This window comes from Ciona robusta, chromosome 3 (assembly GCF_009617815.1).
Source record: "Ciona robusta chromosome 3, ASM961781v2".
Classification (NCBI taxonomy): Eukaryota; Metazoa; Chordata; class Ascidiacea; order Phlebobranchia; family Cionidae; genus Ciona; species Ciona robusta.
Genome location: NC_143237.1, coordinates 9,867,706 through 9,887,850, shown reverse-complemented (window position 1 = coordinate 9,887,850; position 20,145 = coordinate 9,867,706). Strand labels below are relative to the sequence as shown.

General features: G+C 37.4%; 1 protein-coding gene across 3 annotated transcripts; it reads left to right on the top strand.

Annotated features, from left to right (window-relative positions):
* Positions 1-252: 252 nt before the first annotated feature.
* Positions 253-19,877, top strand: LOC149739235 (twitchin-like). 3 transcript variants are annotated; one of them, XM_089875680.1, is made up of 34 exons: positions 253-475; positions 1,313-1,461; positions 1,845-1,996; positions 2,240-2,365; positions 3,014-3,178; positions 3,983-4,155; positions 4,384-4,567; positions 4,873-4,964; positions 5,358-5,499; positions 6,001-6,125; positions 6,625-6,761; positions 7,331-7,466; positions 8,091-8,205; positions 8,445-8,626; positions 9,329-9,648; positions 9,837-9,971; positions 10,382-10,526; positions 10,837-10,997; positions 11,328-11,475; positions 11,761-11,913; positions 12,232-12,384; positions 12,761-12,916; positions 13,317-13,463; positions 13,842-13,918; positions 14,288-14,404; positions 14,724-14,966; positions 15,395-15,569; positions 15,865-15,965; positions 16,250-16,442; positions 16,794-16,935; positions 17,226-17,386; positions 17,696-17,846; positions 19,171-19,288; positions 19,469-19,877. In XM_089875680.1, exons 1-34 carry the CDS (start codon positions 382-384, stop codon positions 19,529-19,531), a joined length of 5,031 nt encoding a protein of 1,676 aa, XP_089731806.1. In that variant the 5' UTR covers positions 253-381; the 3' UTR covers positions 19,532-19,877. The 3 variants fall into 3 exon arrangements, with proteins under 3 accessions (XP_089731806.1, XP_089731807.1, XP_089731808.1); XM_089875681.1 differs by lacking the exon at positions 253-475 and adding an exon at positions 850-1,107; XM_089875682.1 differs by lacking the exon at positions 253-475 and adding an exon at positions 854-1,142.
* Positions 19,878-20,145: the final 268 nt, after the last annotated feature.

The following is a 20,145-nucleotide window of genomic DNA, read 5'->3' as shown; positions in this document are numbered from 1 at the left end:
GATGATGGTTACGTCATAAACATATCGGGCTCCCGAATCAGGGAGACACGCCGGTTGGATTGAGATGCTCTTCGTGGTATCACCGTATTTGGTGATGACCCGCCGGCTTATTCCAGTGGGTATTGAATTGCAAAGAAGGCCGTTCATACGAACCGGGCCAGACGCCTGAAGTCATTGCAACGCATTAGTTAGGCCTGATAAAGGGTTCGTTTATCACCAAAGAGATGTATTTTTATATTTATTTTCCCACCCCTGCGGGTAAAAATAATACACCGTTGTTATGTATTCGTGGGTTATAATAAATGTTCCTGTTTTCATGATATTGTGTAGAATAGAATACCTTTGCAGCAAGGATAAGCTGCCTTGTAACTACTCAGCACAATGAGTCTTAAGGAGTTTAAGAAACCAGACGAAGCGGCCGGAGAGAGCTTCCCAAGTCTTACTAAACCCCCTGGCGATGCTAAAGGGGCAGAAGGTAAATAAATGAATGAATGCAACTTGTTTATCCTCGCTTGGCGGAGCAACGACAGTTGTAACAACACGGGTGTTCTGTTTCATATACCTTGTGCTAGCTTACCAGTTACCATACGCGTAACTTTGTGGGTGACTATTTTTGTTTGCATTTGTTACTTTTTACTAAAAGACCGACAAGGTAGACAACCCAAAAGAGACTACTGGGTTGGAGCAGTTTTCGTTAAATGTAATGTCCAAAGACACATACGCTTAAAACGATAGTAGCATGAAACCTCTATTAACTCGTGTTTAATTATGTTTATTTGGCGGGGATGTAAAAAAATGTATACAACTTAGGGAAAGTCCCGGCGACGAAATAATATTGTTTTGTCAAAGTTTATTTTTCAAAAATCAATTTATAAACGAAGAAACAGGACCTTGAAGTAAAAATCACGTTTGTAAAAGTAGCATTGCTTGCAGAAAACTTAAAAATATAAACACTTTAGGGCTATAAGCGTAGTAAGAGTAAATTAAAAAGAAACGGTCATTTGTGGGCGTGTTAGGGGTTGGGTCTTTGGGCAAAACATCTAATTGCTCCAACCCAGTGATTATTAATGAGAGCAGTCACCCATGAAGTTGGATGCATGATAACTCGTAAGCAGGGAAGAGGTGTATGAAATAAGAAACTTGTAAGCAAAATAGATTTTATTATTCACCAAATATAGTTTAGTAGCAGTAATACTAAGGTTAAGAAGATGAATTATTATTGCTTGGTGTCAGACTAATGGGTCAACTCTGGCGTAAACGACAGATTCCACATCGTATTTTAATGAATCATTAATACCACTTTGTTCACCAGACAAACGCATCGAAGTGAGATGTACCATAGAGGGAAATCCAACCCCTAAAGTTGTGTGGAGGAAAGGGCAGTGGCTACAAATCGATGACGGCGGCAGATATGATGTCAAGAGAAGCATTGACAGTGGAATTTGCACAATGGCCATTAAGGTGACAACTTGATGAAGTTTTCATGTCGCAAAAATATGCTTTTCAGCTGTTAACAATAATTTGGGAGTGTTCCCTTAATATGTATAGCGGACAATCTAGACAACCCATTTTTAAGCACAGGGTTGAATCAATTAGGTGTCTTGCTCAAGTACATACATATCCACTATAGCAGCATCCAGTCTTGAACCCGTTACCCTCTGGTTACAAGGCGATCACTTAAGCCAAGGGGTAAAAAAGTTAAAGGTCAAATTAATTAAAACTTTAGAGGATCTAAAAATTACAACAAAAAACAACCTATCTTTAAGTTATATGTGTCAACCCCTGACCCCAACACATTGTGAATAAATTATAAACACAACTTATGCAGCAATGTTATATAATAGAGTGCGCGCTCATCTGATGCTGGGAGGTATAAACTTGTCGCAACGAATGACTTTGGGGAGCTCACAGTTCCCTTCAGTGTGAAGATTGACAGACTTGTTCGTACGGATAGCCAGGAAGCTTTGAAGAACTTTAAAACTCAGTTAAAGCACAGGTGTGTGTTTTGTATGGTGTACTATGTGTGAAGTTAGCAGGAGGTGTATGAATACACAATGTGTGTCTGGTGTATAAGAAGACACCCATGTTATAACCCAACAGTGAGCATGAGGTGTATGAACACACGATGTGTGTCTGGTGTATAAGAAGACACCCAAGTTTTAACATGACAGTGAACGTAAGATGTATGAATATGTGTGGCTCATGTAAAACACATCTAAATCAACATTATTATTCTTAGAGAAGTTAAGAAGAAAGAGAAGAAGACACCAGAAGAGAGAGAAAAAGAAGTTTTGGATATTTTAAAAACTTCCGATCCAAAAGATTATGAGAGAATCTGTATGCAGTATGGTTTCTATGATTTCAGGTGATTCCTTATTTTAATATTTATCCTAATTAAATTGAACCTACAGAAAGGGTTCTTAAACTGGAAATGTGAAAAATTGATAAGAAAGATGATGACACACTGTTATGTGTTGTGAATGAATGAATGAATGAGGGTAACTTACTTTATCCTCGCGTGGCCGGAAAACGACAGTCGTTATCACACGGGTTTAACACCTCGTGCCAGCTTACGAGTTGCCATGTATGTTACTTTGTGGGTGAACATTTTTATTGGATTTTTTCATTTTTTTATGTATGGCTGATAATTTGGACAACCCATTAGTGCCACTGGGTTGGAGCAATTGCCGTTAAGTGTCTTGCCCAAGGACACATACGCCCACAATGGTAGCAGCGACGAGCCTTGAACCCATTACCTAATGGTTACAGGCAGGCGCGCTAACCACTACGCCACGGCGCCGGACATATAAGCTATGCCACCTGTTACTGAGTAAAAAGCAACAAAACTGTAGCTTATAAGGGTATACTTTTACTGAAAAACGTTATTTATTAATATCCTTATAAAAATAAAATACTCATCTTTTTATAATAAATAAGAAGTCCTGCATTATAATTGTTCTTTCTTTAAACCTTATGAATATTCTGCATGTTAACACATTTTACTTTAAACCAGGTTGATTTTACACAAACTGCAGAAACTCACAAAAGTTGATGTTGAAGAACCGGAGTTTGAAGTCGCCAAAGTTCTCAAGGGTTTGAAACATGTCACTGTAAATGATGAGGGAACGGCTGTGTTTGAAATCCATCTCGAGAATGTTTCGCCCAACAAGCAAATGATGTATGTGGTGAAAATCTTGATTTTTTGGAAATCTTTTAACTTTATTTGTTAAAAGTAGAATTATAATACTGAGGGGTAAGATGGGACATCTTTAGCCCATAATATCCAAATATCCTGATCGTGTATTAAACGATTAACAACGGTTTATGAGAGACGTGAGGATACAGTTTTATTTTACTTTGAATGTTCTTTGTTTGCTACCAAATGGGACGGAAAATTAGAATGAAAATGTGTCCCATCTTCCCCCACCCTACTGTATATATCATTATTATTGTATTTATCACTGTCTCTAGTTGTATAACTTTGTGTGTTGGGGTGGTTGGGGTAATGAACCTACATCCCAATTCCCAGATGTGCCTCCCTGAAGACCTCACCCTTATAAATAGAATCTTTATTAATGAGTGTCTATACACTGACTCAGTGGTGTCTAGTCGCTAGCTCTCTTAGTTTGGGAGTAATATGTTAACTGACTTAATCCCAGGTTTCAGATTTGCCTCACTAAAAATCTTTTATAGAATAAACTATGGATATGAAACTACTAGGTTTTTAAGTAACCAAATAATGTTTAAAACACAGTACTGTATTTGGCCCAAGGTTTCAGATCTGGCTCAATAAAGATATTTTAAAGTATAAATTATGGCTATGAAACTAAGTTTTCTTGCAACCAAATAATGTTTAAAACACAGTATTGGCTTTAGTCTAAGGTTTCAGATGTGGCTTAATAAAGGCCAACCCTTTGAAACATACCAACCAAACCTTATAGTTTAAAAACCCTACAGTTTAGTTTAACTTTTTCTACCACAGGTGGTACAAAGATGGTGAAGTAGTGCAGGTCCCTGGTCCTGAAAAGCGACACGAGCTCAGAAGGATCGGAAATGTCTTCCAACTTATTATTAGGAATGCCAACTCTCAAGATGCTGGAACTTATACTTTGGATATTGGAGGAGAAAAGTTTGACGCTATTCTTACCATTAAAGGTTTGCGACTCTTTACTATATAGTTGTTAACTGTATTCAGAATGTATATGAAATTGAATAAATGCAACTGTTTTTTTTTCTCGCGCGGCCGCCATTATAACACAGTGTTATGTTTCTCACACCTCAGGCCTGCTTATCACTTACCACATATGTAACTTTATGGATAATTTTAACCGAGTAGTAACAATTTAGACAACCAATGTTAAAACATGGCACTTATTCTCTCAGAGCAACCTCTAAAGTTCAACAACGAGTTACGATCGCAATCTGCCAGGGTTAAAGGTCGATGTGTGTTTGAGTGTGTTGTGAGTAGAAGAGGGCAGAAGGTGACTTGGTTGAAGGATGGTAAACCAATCACACTACGTGGGGGAACCAGCAGGTTGCAAGCGGTGTCTGAAGCTAAGTGTCACAAGTAAGAAGTGATGGTTTGCAACTTTTCTATTAATATTAATCACTTTTGTTTTTAATTTAGACAAAATTACAAAATAACGAAAATCAAAATGAAATCAAATTGAAATTAAAATGAATCAAAAAAGGAAAACAAAATGAAATGTGTGTCTGGTGTATGAGACACATTTTCGCTTCACTGTAAGCTGGTAGATGAAAACTAAAACATTCATCCTTCTTCTTGTTATTCCTATATACTTTTTATGCACTGTTTTATATAAAAATGTGCGGGTATTGTGATTCCCATATTAATACAAACACCATGTCCAGGTTGATCATCAGTGAACTTGAGATGGCCGACGCCGGTCGGTATTCGGTTCGTGTTGGTGACATTGAGTCGACTGCTGATCTATCTGTGGCAGGTAACGATGCAAAACATAACATTTCTTTTATTGCTGTTTTATGTGATGCAAAACAAGCTAAGAGGATAGTCATATTATCACATTCACATTAGTGAAATTGCTTTCAAAACTCTGCTTTTATTTGAATGCAAAATATTGATAATGAAATCAGAGTTCTTCGCAAAGTTTAGACCAAAATGGATATATTATATATGGATGATATAGACTATATTTTCTTATTGAAATTTACTCCAGAAACTTGATTTACTCCAGAAACTTCAATGTAATAATTATAGTTTATCTTTTTTCTTCATACGGAATCATACCTGAAGTACTGAAGTCCTAATGTTTATAATATGTAATAGCTATGCCTATTTTAGCTATTGGTGTTTTATATAATATTTATGTATACAGCGGCGCCGGTTCGTTTCCGAAATCGTTTGGTCAACACTGAAGTGAAGGAAAAAGCTTCGGCAACATTTGAATGCTCTGTGAGTACGAAGGATGTTAAACCCGTGTGGACGGTGAATGGAGAAGTGGTGAAGACTGGGGGAAAGTGAGTGTTGCGTGAATGGATGGGTCGCTTATTTTTGCTTGGTCGGAAAACTAACCTTAGTGTTAAATGAAGTGTATTGTTATTGTTGGATCAACAGATGTTTTATGACAGTTAAGATTGAATCTGGTTTAGTTTTAAATGAATAGATGGATGGGAGTTGTATGTTTTAGCAACTGCGGTCGTTATACGAGTGTTCTGTTTCTTACACGTGTGCCCGTTCATGAGTTACCACATTATGTATGGCTGACAGTTTGGACAACTCTATAGTGACTATTAGATTGAAGTAGTGACTGTTAGGTGTCTTGCTCAAGGACAACTATATGACTGTAGTAGTATAGAGGCTTGAAGTCTGTATGCTCTATTTACAATGCAGACGCCCATGGTATAAGAAAAAAGACATCTTACTTAACAGCAGCCATGCTCCCATGGGGGGGGTATATGCGTCTGTGCAATTTTACCACTATGTCCACAAGCACAGCTGCCAATATGTCTTGAATCTAGATACACGATTAAATCTGGAGACGTGCATTCCTTAACCTTTAAGAAAGTCACGCTTGCTGATCATAAAGCTGAAGTAAAAGTTTCATTTGGAGATGTTTCATCTGCAGCGGAACTTCAAGTCAATGGTAACAAACAAACTATAAAAGTTGTGCTTGGAAAACGTAATAAAATAATGTGATTGTCTCAGTGTTTTGTCTGCCATTTGGAGTATATATGACATTATGATTCTACCTTAATGATATGTTACCAGTTGACATTTTACATAATAATGTTCTGTTAGTCACATAACCTACCGAAGCTAGGACCCTGTTTGTATATCATAAAGTGGCCGTATTTCTGTTGAAATTGATACCATGATGGGACAATATATTACACCATGACAACAGTAACCCCGTTTCAACTTCTACCTTGTGGCCTAAATCTAATTATTACCCACAAAATTACATACATGGTAACTTAAGAGCTGGCACGAGGTGTATATGAAACAGAACACCCGTGTTATAATGGCTGTCATTTCCCTGCTACACTAGGATTAAGCAAGTTACATTCATTAATATGTATACCTTGTTGTTTTGAGAATATTATACATCATTGATGTTGTGTCAACATTTTCTTGTCTTTTAGAAAAAGCTATCAAAGTTTTATCAAAGATGAAGAATGTGAAGTCCCGATCAGGGAAACCGGTCGAGTTCTCGTGTGAGATTGACGACCCTGACGTGGACAGTCCTGTGCAGTGGTACAAGGATGATAAACCTATCAAGGTATGGGACTTAAACAACTTTGTTTGGTTGCTAATATTAGGCGTTCTGAATATTTAGAGACAAAACCCCTAGTTTTCCACCTTAACAATATAGGTGTTTCCTTGTTCAGTAGAGAGCTTCTTAGTTATAATCTTGAGTCTGAGTTGTAAGTAGGAGTTTACAGTAACTTGATAATAGAGATTCCATTTTAAAAGGATGTGGTTTTAGTGGGACACTTACATCTAAAGGTGGATGTACACAGTATCCGGAATTCATCCGTTTTGTCTGATTTGTCCGGATTTGCTGCCACATTTGGAATTGGACATGGGTTTGCATATGACTGATGGGTTTGCATATGACACGCCGGATACTGTGTACAGCCACCTTAAGACTTGGGATGTAGGCCTGTTAACCTGTTATCCTGAAATTACATTCATGGTCGTTCAAAATGAGGCACAAGGCGCATAAAGCAGAACACTCTTTTTATAAGACTGTCTTTTTTCCACTATGTGTAAATATATATGTAGCATTCATTCATTTAACTTGCTCTCCATATTATTATCTTCATAAATACACTCTAATGTTTCCAGCCATCGAGTAAGTATGAGATGGTGAAGAGGAATGGCAAATACACCTTGAAGGTGAAAGACATCAAACCTGATGATGAGGGGGTTTATCAGTTTCAAGTGCGTGGTTGTAGACAGGAAGGACAACTTACATGCTCAGGTACATGGTGTGTGGTTGTCGTATGAATGAATGAATGTAACTTACTTTATTCTCGCATGACCAGAAACTGACAGTCGTTATCACATGGGTTTAGCACCTCGTGCCAGCTTATAAGTTACCAAGTATGTTACTTTGTGGGTGATTATTTTTATTGGATTTTTTATGTATGGCTGATAATTTGGACAACCCATTAGTGACCACTGGGTTGAAGCAATTGCGGTTGTGTCCTGCCCACATTCGCCCACAATGGTAGCACTGCAAGTCTCGAACCCATTACCTGTGGTTACAGGCAGGCGCGCTAACCACTATATATTTTTACCTGTGATTACAGGCAGGCGCGCTAACCTAAGGCGCCGGGTATAGTGGCCGTGCCACCACTTAACATGTTTGTGTTTTGGTGTAAGGAAAAAAGTGTTTGTTTAATGATTCATAATGACGGTGGTTGTAACTGTTTTAGTGTTTTAAGGACTGTTGTTGCCCAACCATGCGAGGATAAATAAGATACATTCATTTATTAGCAAGAATATAAATTGTATAATTAGAGGATATCACTTTAGTTTAATGCCATCACAGCTACATTATTGATGACATCACAAATACATCATTAACAAGTTTTTGTTTCAGATCCTCCCGCTGTCGACAAAAGTCTTCTCGAAAGATTGAAGAAAAATCCGCTCAAGTTTAAAGTTGGGGAGAAAGCTAAGATAGAAATCCCATTCAGTGGAATGCCACCTATGTCGTAAGCTATGCTATTTTAATTAATAAGTTTAATGTCTATATTTATAGTACACGGTGTTAAATGTGAAGCTAAATTCTAATGAATTTAATAAAAAATATTATAGAATAAAAAAATGTCACCTACGCTTAATTTTAACTTAATTTTCTATCCTACTATATAAAAAAAATAAATTAAAATTAAAAACATACTTTTTATTGAAGGTAAAAAAGGTAAAAAAATAACACATGTGTCACGTTTAGGACCTCATGGACCAACGGAAGAGTCACGTTGTCAGAGAAAGGCAGGTTCCACATGGACACGGTTAAGAACGTTGCAAAGCTGGAAGTTGATAAATGTAAAGTAACCGACAGTGGCATTTATGAGCTTACGATCAACAACGAGAATGGAGAAGCAAAAATCGAGATTCCAATCAAAGTCGTTGGTATGTGCTGTGCATAAAAAAGTGTTTTAGTCACATTTATCCAAATGTTACAAACATGTTTTGTGGGAACGCTTGTATTATTTGCAACATAACAGTTTGTCCTTTATAATAGATATGTATTGTTTTTTACATCTCCAGCATATTTTATATCTATAGTATGTGTTATGTCATAGATATGTATTGTTACATCACACAACACACATGTCACAAATTTATATTGCCATGTCCACGGCGTGTTTTTAATTTTAAAAACTGATCTTTTCTTTCTTTAATTTTGCTGTTTTATCTCCATGTGTTGTGGAATTGATATGAGTTGTTTTTATACTCATAACAATAATTGTTTATTTCTAGAAAATCCTTTCTGTTTTATTTCCGTCTCTTAAATACTTTAAATAAATATATCTTTCTTTGTAAGTGATAAATAAGCTAACATTATGTAAGTTGCATCCTTAACTTTAGGAGGTGATGTTCCAACTCTCACCTGTATCCCAGTTCCCCTGGCTTGCCTGTCCCTATAGAACCTCACTCAAAATATACAAAGTTACGTCATAGTTTGACCATGGTTAAAAGTTACATTATTAACTGATAATTTTTACCCAGAAAAACCTCAAATATGTTTTATTATATCTATAGTCTATTTTAACAACTGTTATTTTATATAAAGCTACATCCATAATTGACCGATGAACCATTTTTACACAGACAAACCTCACGCTCCTTCTGGGGAGATCGCTTTCTCCGACGTTGAAGCCGATTCTGTCTCTATGTCATGGAATCCCCCCATTGATGACACAATAGAGGTTGATAGTTATGTCATAGAGGAAAAAGATCCTTCCGGGAAGTGGAAGAAAGTTGGGGAAGTACCTGTAGGAACGACAGAGTTTAAAGCTACCGGGTTGAAGGAGGGAAAACCGACGCAGTTTCGCGTTAAAGCGAAGAACGAAGAAGGAGAAAGCGAACCGCTTGTCTCGAATGAAATGACACCAACAGCTAAAGATGTGGCGGCTTATATTGATCCTAAGGTGGGTGGGTGTATATTATGTTTTTAACCAGGTTGTAAAGAAAAAACAAAGGGGTATAATAGTTGGTAAAACACATAAAAATATCCAATTATTAATTTGTTCAATGCCCCCAAAAATTGTTAAATGTTCTAAAAAAATAAGTTCCAGTTTTGGCGTAAACTCTTGATTTAATTTCCATTTCTTTTCAGATTATTGAGCAGTTGGAGCGTAACCCGATTATTGTAAAAGCTGGTGAGACTGCTAAAATAACGGTACCATGTTCGGGGAACTCCCCACCTAGTGCAAGTTGGATGCATGATGGGGAGGAAATATTACCAGTCAAGGTTTGAATCAATTAGTGTGAACATAAACTAATGGATAAATTATATGTTGCCATCATGTTTTAAGTAAATTTATGAATGAATGCTGATTTATCCTCGCGTGGGGGGTCATCGACAATCATTATACCATGGGTGTTCTGTTTCATACACATCATGCTCACTTATGACTTACCACGTATGTAATTTTTTAATAACAAACTTATAAGGGACCACTCTGTTGAAGCAATTGCCCAATGACAAACTATTTTATCAAGATATATAACTTATATTTAATTCCTACAGTGGGTGCTACCAGGAATAATGTAATACCCAAATGACAGAACAGTAGTTTTAAAAATTTCTACTTTTTTACCCAGAAGAGAAAATTTAAAATAATATTGAAGTCATATTTAATTAACTTAAATTCCCTTTAGCACCATCGTGCAATCAAAAATTCAACTGCCAACAATGTAACTTTGGAGATCCGTAAATGTCAGACATCGGACAGCGGTGAATATGAGGCAAGGATCTTCAACAATATCGGAGGGACTGTTATTAAAACAAAGATCATTGTAAAGGGTGGGTACTTGTTGCTACGTTACTTGATCAATGGATGTCATTTACTTTGTGTGGTATTGTATGGTGTGGCAACATCGAGCATTATGCTTGGTACTCTTGGGTGCAACAGCTTCCTTTTCAACTGACGTTCTTTTCCACACTTGGTATCCATAACGTGTTTTAACAAATGTTGTTTGCTTTTAATTCTCTTCCTTTCGTTCTTGAATGAATAAAATTAATATCGTCTCTGGGTTAATAACATGATCTTCAGGATTCCTCTTCGAAATAGTAAATAAAAATTATATTTTAGCTTAACATTATGAACTTGCAGACGTTCCTGACTTTGGGAAAACCCCCATCAACTTTGATAAAATTGATGCCAAGGGGGTTTCAATGTCATGGAAAGCCCCTGATGAGAAAGACAACGGGGGAAGCCCCATCACTGGGTATATCATCGAGAGATCTTTGGCTGGAAAGAATAAATGGGAGAAGGTGATGGAATTATGACATAATTTAATAATGAGAAGGATTTGCATTTTTTAATTGGTGTAAAGTAGTCTATTGGTCTAATTTTAATGAAACCGATTTATCTTTTTAAAACCACTTCTATTTTCTAGTGATTGTCATATGTGTTTATTTAAGTTAGTTCATTCAACTTTAGTTCTATTTTAATTTGTGACAGAACACCCGTGTTATACCGACTGTTGTTATAAGGATAAATGTGCGCCATGCTCAGACATGACATGAGAATAACTGCCCACCATGCCAAGAAAATGAAAATAAAATTCATTCATTGACTTAAAGTTTCATTCTTTCTTTTAGGTTGGTGAAGCCAAACCAGCCACCACCAAGTTCAAATGTCCGAAATGTGAACCGGGAGAAAAATATGTTTTCCGTGTGAAAGCGGTGAATGAACAAGGAGAGAGCGAACCAGCAGTGTCGGGTCCTGTCACGTGTGGTTCCGCTGTTGGTGAGATATCATATACCTTGTTACCTTGTTTAAATGATTATGGTAATATTTAATAGCCATAATGAGACTGTAATCTAATGTTTTTTTTATAGAAATAAAATAAGTTTGTTTTCTGTTCTTTTTCCTTATAACCCACCAATTTCTATTTCTTACATTAATAAGCACTGAAGCTATTTTTTAAATGCGTGAGATCCTACTGCAAGGCATGCAAGGGCCTCTTATGCTGTCGATTTACTTAATTTAAATACAGCATATTGGTAGCTATTATTTAATATTAATCTTCAGTTGCTCCTTCTGTGAACCCCGAACTTATAAAAGCTTTGAGTCAAAATCCAACCAAAGTAAAAGCAGGCCAAACATGTCGTCTCAAGTTCCCTATAACTGGAGGGGAACCCCCACCTACGATAACGTGGGAAAAAGATGGCAAGCCTGTTGAAAGTAAGTTGTGATGTCATAATGTTTATTGTGATGTGTTGTTTGTAGTTTTGACTTCAAACATGCTCAGTCAAGTTTCTGAAGCTATTGCAGTGAATGTATGAATAAATGTAACTTACTTTATCCTCGCATGGCCGGAAAACGACAGTTGTTATAACACGGGTGTCCTGTTTCATACACCTCGTGCCAGCTTACAAGTTAACACGTATGTAACTTTGTACGTGATTATTTTATTTTTTTGTATGGCTGATAATTTGGATAACCCATTGGTAACAATATGTCTCACAACCCCAGCTGGTTATTTATTTTTTTATTTTACAGTGGACGGCAAGCGTGTTGTGTCCAACCATGCCGACCACGCAAATGCCAACCTTACAATGCACAAGTGCCAACAATCTGACAGTGGAAAGTATATTTGTAAGATCAAGAACGAAGCAGGCGAGGTTCAAGTCCCTGTCGACGTCCAAGTTTTAGGTTCGTATCTGGCTTTGTATTCTATTGAGGTAGAGACTAGAGTTGGACCATTATTCCATAATGTTGTATCTCACTTTACCAAGATTTAAACCAGGACCATCTTGTACAAAGTACCTTAGGCTTCAGGGCGCTGAGTAACTCATTGTTTTCAACGATAATGGTGTTAAACTTATATTTTTATTGACAATAATAAACTCATACAGTTATTTTAAGTAACTACCTACACACAAAATAACCTTCTTAAATTATCAAATATAAAAAGTTCCACCAAAGCTAGAATCGCCCACCACGCCCATCAATCACACACCTTCCAATAAACAATCCAATAAACCTACAATTAACAAGTCATTTTCATCCTTACACCACCCTTCCATAGACATACCCCCAGCACCTGAAGGACCTGTTGAATTCTCGGATATTTCAAGCAAAGGCCTCACTGTCTCCTGGGCGCCACCATCTGGTGACGGTGGAAGTAAAATCACTCACTATGTCATCGAGAAAAGAGAAGAAAATCGAAAAGTTTGGTCTTCAGGTAAAAAAGTTTGACTAAGGGGAAAGAATATTTTGTTTTAAAATAGTTTGAGTTGCAGAAGATAAAATAGATCTTTTTGAATAAGATACTGATGATGTCATTTTGGTAGCAATATAGTTGTTTGCTGTAAATTATTTGTTGGACTTGGCTTTTCATTCTGTTATTTTATTTTGAGAATTGTCCAACTTCATGAGCACAACATTTGGGCTAAATTTACAAAATTCATCACAATTAGAATACATGAGCTGTTATGTTTATATTAAAATGTTTTGTCTGTCATAAGAATCGTAAATACATCATCATTTTCAGTCAGTAAAACAGCTTACGAAGTATTTCTTATATATTAAAATGTCTTTGAGTGTTTTAAGAATCGTCATTATAAAAACTTAAAAATGTTTAGTTGGTAAAACTGCTGATGGAGCAACAACGAGTTTCCGCGCGAATGTTCCCGGTGGAAAAACTTACAGGTTCCGAGTTCGAGCTGTTTCCGAGGTTGGAGATGGAACTCCAAACGAATCACAACCTGTTATTGTTAAAGATCCATATGGTATGTGATGTCATAATGTGATGTCATGTTGTGATGTCATATTGTGATGTCATATTGTGATGTCATATTGTGATGTTATAATGTGATGTCATAATGTGATGTCATAATGGGATGTCTTTATGTAATGTGATTATGTGAAGTCATAATGTGATCTCGTTGGATTAAACTTTATTTTTTAATGTGAGTTCACAGTAAGTTGGGTAGGACAGCCAACCTGTGGCTTTTCCCACACATTTATGCTTATATTGTTATATTGGGATGTCATATGATTAAATTTTTTTTTAATGTGGGTTCACAGTATGTGTCAAATGGCTATCGTCATATAATAATCTGTTTTATTTAAGAGGTTTATTGTTATAATTATAAACAATGTTACAGATCCGCCTGCTTCTGTTACTGGTAATGTTGACATGGTAACAGCAACAAACGACTCAATTACAATACAATGGAACAAAGTAAGAGGGTGTGATGTCATAAATAAACTTCATAGTCAGCTGTAATAATAACTGGCTCCATGGCTCATTGGTTCGGGCCCTCGCCTCTAGACCAAATGGTATGGGCTTGAGGTCTAACGCTGCTACCATTAGGGGCATACGCCTCCTTAAGCAATACACTTAATGGTAGTTGCCCCAAGCCAGTCATTCCTTTTATAAGCTACATAAAAACAAAACACCCATGTTATAATAACTGTCGATGCAGCATAACCCCAGAATAAATAGGTTATATTTATAGTAACTCGTGAGTGGGCACGGAAAGTATGAAACGGGAACCCGTGTTATTAGCGACTATAGTGTAGAGATAAAAAAGTTACATTTATTGAACAGGTGACGTCCGATGGGGGAAGCCCCCTTCTTGGTTACTACGTTGAGAAGCGTAAGAAAGGAACGTCATCTTGGAACCGTTGTAACCCCGACCAACCATGCACAGATTCACAATTCACGGTAAATATAAATTTGCTAGGGTGGGATTTAAACCCAGCAACCTGTATAGACTAGGGGTTAAACTAGATTAACAGCTTAAAAACTGTGAAAAAGGACAGTTTGGGGAACCTTGATATTTACTGTTTTTTGATTCTATGTGGATAATATTCCGCAGCGTGGCACACCATGCGTTCTTGGATTAAGGCCAGGATTGGCTGATTACACCTACACTTACCGTTATTATAATCTTGGCAAAATATAAGTTTAAAACTGCTTGCTCTGATTAACGATTCACTAAGCTTTACCATCACGTTTAACCATTGTGTGTTGCAACCTACAGGCGAATAACTTACGTCAAGACATCGAATACGAGTTCCGTGTATTTGCTGTCAATAAAGCTGGAGAAAGCGACCCCTCACGTGCATCGAGGCCAATATCGGCATCGGAACCGGTGGATCCACCAGGAGAGCCAAGTGATATCAAACTTACAGATTCAACGAATACTTCGCTGTCTTTTGCTTGGAAGGGAACAGACGTCCATGGTGGAGGGGATCTGTTGGGATATGATATTGAGTTGAAGGAGGTAAAGGGTTCGTGACATTATATTTGTATGTTATTGCTTTACATATTACACTATGGACGTGGGTTTTGTCAACGGGATATTTTAGATTTTGGCTTGCATACACCGTGTGTAGAGTATACTGAATATTCTGTCATGACTCAACAGTGAATGTGAGGTGTATGAATACACCATGTGTGTCTGGTGTATAAGAAGACACCCATGTTATAACTAGACAGTGAGCATGAGGTGTATGAATACACCATGTGTGTATGGTGTATAAGAAGACACCCATGGTATAACTTGACAGTGAGCATGAGGTGTATAAATACACCATGTGTGTATGGTGTATAAGAAGACACCCATGTTATAACTTGACAGTGAGCATAAGGTGTTACACCACACATGGCAGAGAAACCCAAGTTATAAACACTCCTTCCACCCTAACACAGGAAGGAAGTGATAAATGGCAGAAATACAACGACAGTCACATCAGTGGAACTTCGTTCACGGCTCGTGGTTTGAAGCAAGGATGTTCTTACCACGTCAGGATTCGATCCGTCAACGTTGGGTCTTACAGCAAGTACTACCAATACAAGGGGTCATTTATTGCCCAGGAAATACACGGTTAGTTGCTAAGTTTCAAGGTATTTTGAAGCCACGTAATAAGCAAGTTTAGGAATTTAATGCTAAAGTCTACAGCGTTTAGGATCTGGCGATATTGGTTAAGACTAGGGTTGAAATTTATGACTGGTATCTTTAACTATGTATCTTATTCGTGATGTTAAATTAATATTGAATCGATTATTTTGTGTGTTTTTGCGTTAGTGTGCAGCTGTAGCATAGGTTTCACTTTTTATAAGACTTGTATGCTATAATAAAACCTTGGTTTTACTCTCATGTTTCAAACCTTTGTTTTCAGCGGCCCCCGCGTTCAAAATGACGTCAGAATTAGAAACAGCAGTAAGAAACGGATTCCAAATAAACGCTGGAGGAACCATTCGAATTCACGTCCCTTATCACGTAAATATGCTTTCTATTCTGTTATGTAAAAAAACTCCATAGAAACCTACGATTCCGGTCAGAATTGGCCCAGTACTTCACCATTGTATATGCTCCTTGTATTCTAAAAGATTGAGATCTTACGGTCGGAAATAAGGGGTATTACGTGCTAACGATATCTATCTGAACGCCCGTAATATAACGACCGTCGTTGCTGCTCCACGCTGGGTCACTTAAGTTACAAACAATCATTAATCTTATTCCACAGTTTAGCAAAGCACATTATGACATCATTATAAACACAGGGTCGGCCAAGACCTGACATTCGTTGGTCGGTAAACGGGCAAGAACTTCACGAAACCGTGATGATAAACGATGCGGATGGTATCTCCCAGCTTATGATACGGAATTGTAAAGGAATTCACTCAGGAACTTACAATATATCGTTGAAGAATGCCTCGGGGGAGAAAACACTCGCGATTAAAGTCGTTGTTTCGGGTGAGTTCGGAATATTTTTGAGATTATAGGAAATATCATATGAACAATTCATCCTTTCCAATTTAAAAAAAAACAGATAAAAGCTATCTCGTAGACGTTAACCTAAATTTAAAAGCTTTGTTGGTTCTTGCTAAATAATATTACTCACAAAGTAACATATACTTGGTAACTCGTAACCGCACGAGGTGTATGAAACAGACCAACCATTTAATCACGAGTGTTGCTGCCCCGCCACGCAAAGAGAAAATAGGTTACATTTATTACTTATAGGCTGCTGATAAATTAAATTATACCTCGTTGTAAGTTATATTCGTTCTACAACTACATAACAATACTTTCTTGTTACGTCAGACGTCCCGTCACCCCCACAAGGACCCCTACAAGTATCTGAAGCGAATGACGTAGGCGTGACGTTAAAGTGGCGACCACCCACCCATGACGGCGGAAACTCCATAACAGGGTATACCATCCAGAAACGTGAAGCAAGAGGAAGGTGGGATGCGATGCATTAAAGCTTTCTGTCTTCGCGTTGCATGGCAATGACAGTCGTTACTACACGGGTGTTTTGTTTCATGCACTTCGTTCCCGCTTACGGGTTACCACATATGTAACTTATTAGCACCACTTGGTTGCAACAATTGCAGTTCTTACGCAAAGACACATACCCTCAAAGTCCAACAATGGTATAGCAATCTGACAAACTGTTTACACCATGCAACCATAAGCAAGCTATAAAACAATAACATAACCCATGAAAAACACAAAACATGTTTTATATACCAGAGATTGGCAAACCATTGCTCAAAACGTGAAGGATAATTTTTTCACCATCACCGATCTACGAAAACAGCGTTCATATTACTTACGTGTGCAAGCTGAGAACAACATTGGAAAGAGCGAACCACTCCAAAACAAAGAGATGGTTTACATAAAAGAACATGTTGGTATGTTAGCCTATGTTGCTGCTGTATATGTAAATGTAAAAAAGTCTGCTTATCCACACAATGCTATAGCTTCAGCAACTCGACTGTGAGCATGAGAGTAACAACCATGGATAAGTCACTCAAGTCCCACCCACAAGTATATGAATGACCAAATCAACCAAAAGTAATGTCTGCTTACTCACACACTGGTATAGCTTCAGCAACTCTGCTGTTTTCACCGAAATATATTCATCACCCTTTTACCAATGTATATCCCTTTACATAAGCTTACACTTGAAGCATAATATCTATCAAGTGCAATCTCTCCAGCTAAAGTTCAAATCGAGGACATCCAATACGACGAGAAAGACCTTAGAAAACCGCCCACAGTAACTGTGCCTTTGAAACCAAGAAATGTTCCAGAGGGAGTCAAAGTAACGCTGAGTTGCTCAATAGCTGGAAAACCGTATCCTTCAACTAGGTCAGTATTGTGTATGTTGTATATTACAACATAAAATAACATCCTTTTATGCTAATTTCTTCGATAACATTGGCCAAGGTCACATGGTAACTTAACATAGCAAATAGATCAAAATCAGCAAAACGACAGCTGTTATAGCACGCTAAGGGTGTAACAAATGGAACAACATTGATTAAAAATATGTTCCTGACAACAAAACACGATCGTGGTATAAATACATCTACAACCTTGCTTTAAAAAGACTTGGCCGGTAATTAAAGATACCATTGGCACTTTTGCACGTATTGGAAGTTATCCAATGCCTGTACTAGCCAAAGTATTTGTTAACTGGCCAATATATTGGGCATTGCTCCAACTATATGGCTGCATACCTACACGTTGCATCATACGCTCTATAAATATATTTAAGTGATCCAATAATAAATATTTAATCCATAACCTTTGAAAGTAAACTGATTATAACATAAGTGAACGATACATTAGATATTCTCTGATGTTGCCAACTTTCTTCTGCGTTGTTATAATAACTTTGAACTCAAGTGTCGTCAGTGTCATACTTATAACTGGAGGCCTAATTCAATCGAATAGTTTGATGTGTTATCATTATCTATTCACATAGTTCTGAGCTTGTACAGCGATAAAATTGTAACTATAGCGGTTTGATATAACCTGAAGTCCCCCTTGGAAGAATGTGGCTTGTTAATCCTCGCATGGTAGGGGCAACAACCGTTTTAACAACACGGGGTGCCCTTTTATAGTGTCACACGCACCTCATGCCCGCATACGATTTCCCTCCCGGGTGATTGTTTTGTAATATAGACCCAATAAGACAATGTCCAACTCTTGCCTTCATCCCATGTCTCTTGTCGTGCCTATGTGTGTAACATCACCCTTATAGAACAAAAAGACTGTTAAACTGATGCAATGGTAAAACGTTCAACTGCGACAGCTTAGGCTGGGGAAAGATGGGACACCTTTTTATTATGTTTTCTCGCCCCATTTGGTAGTAAACAAAGAACTTTCAAAGAATTCTAAAACCGCATCCTTACAAGTTTCATAGACTGTTGTTAATTGTTTAAAAAGCAATCAGGATATTTGGATATTATGTGTTAAGGTGTCCCACATTCCCCCACCCTACTATATATACACCAGCATCCTTCACGCAACTAAATATCTTTAAATAGTTTGAGTGGCGTAACAAATGTTCTGTGGTACCAGCACGCAGCGTCTATACTTCTACCACTATATATTACGTTAATCCGCAATGAGAGAGAATAGCCAGCCCTGGTTAAGCCTCACAACAGCTGAACTTTATCTTTGCCAGGTGGTTCAAAGACAACCGAGATGTAACTGACGACAGCCATTACTTCAAAGAAAACGTCATCGGTCTTTGTCGCCTCGTGCTTACTTCTGTCAAAAAATCCGACGCTGGTGTTTACAAAGTGAGTGACGTGTTGTGAGTGACGTCATGGTAACGTCATTCACCTTACATTAAGACGTAATTTGTTTGCCAATTACTCAATGACGTCATATTTTCGTGGCTTCACCAAAATTACCTTCATTTGACGTCACACAAATTATTTTAAAAATACGTAATGAATGACGTATTAATTACGTCACAGGTTGTTGCGGAGAACTCAGTGGGGACTGCCTCGTCGGAAGCAAATTTAATCGTCATGGATTAACCAATGTGACGTCACAAAACTTAGTATTATGACGTAGTGTTAGCGAATGGTCAGGGTTGATCGGTTTTTTGATGTTCTTGAATTTCTTAAAGAAAGTTGTGAAACTTTGTTACTTCTGCATGATAATCGTGGGTGTGTGTACGTGCGCATGGTAGCTAAACATATTTCATTACCTGGACGGCTAATCATTGTATATACCACAAGACGTGATTATATTTGCACATATGTATGTAGCATATACATGTTTTACCTTGTATCATACGACTGCTAAGGCGAACTACTTTCTGCGTATTTCGCACGGGTTATATTATTTACAGCTTAAAAAATAAACGAAAAACATCATTTCGGGTTCTTGTATATCCTTGTGGTTAGTAGCTTGAGTGACTTATCTACTCCTATTCCCACGGTCAAGTTTCTGAAGTTATTGTTGTGTATGGATAAGCAAACATGAATTGTACCTCACAGTCCGCAGTATGATACCCATTTTAATAACATAACATACTTTTTAATATTTATCCTGTTGAAAACGGTAGCGAACATCATATTATTTAAAGAACAAAAAGAAAGGAATCAACAGCAAAACAACAGTCGTTAAAACATGCTATGGAGAAAAA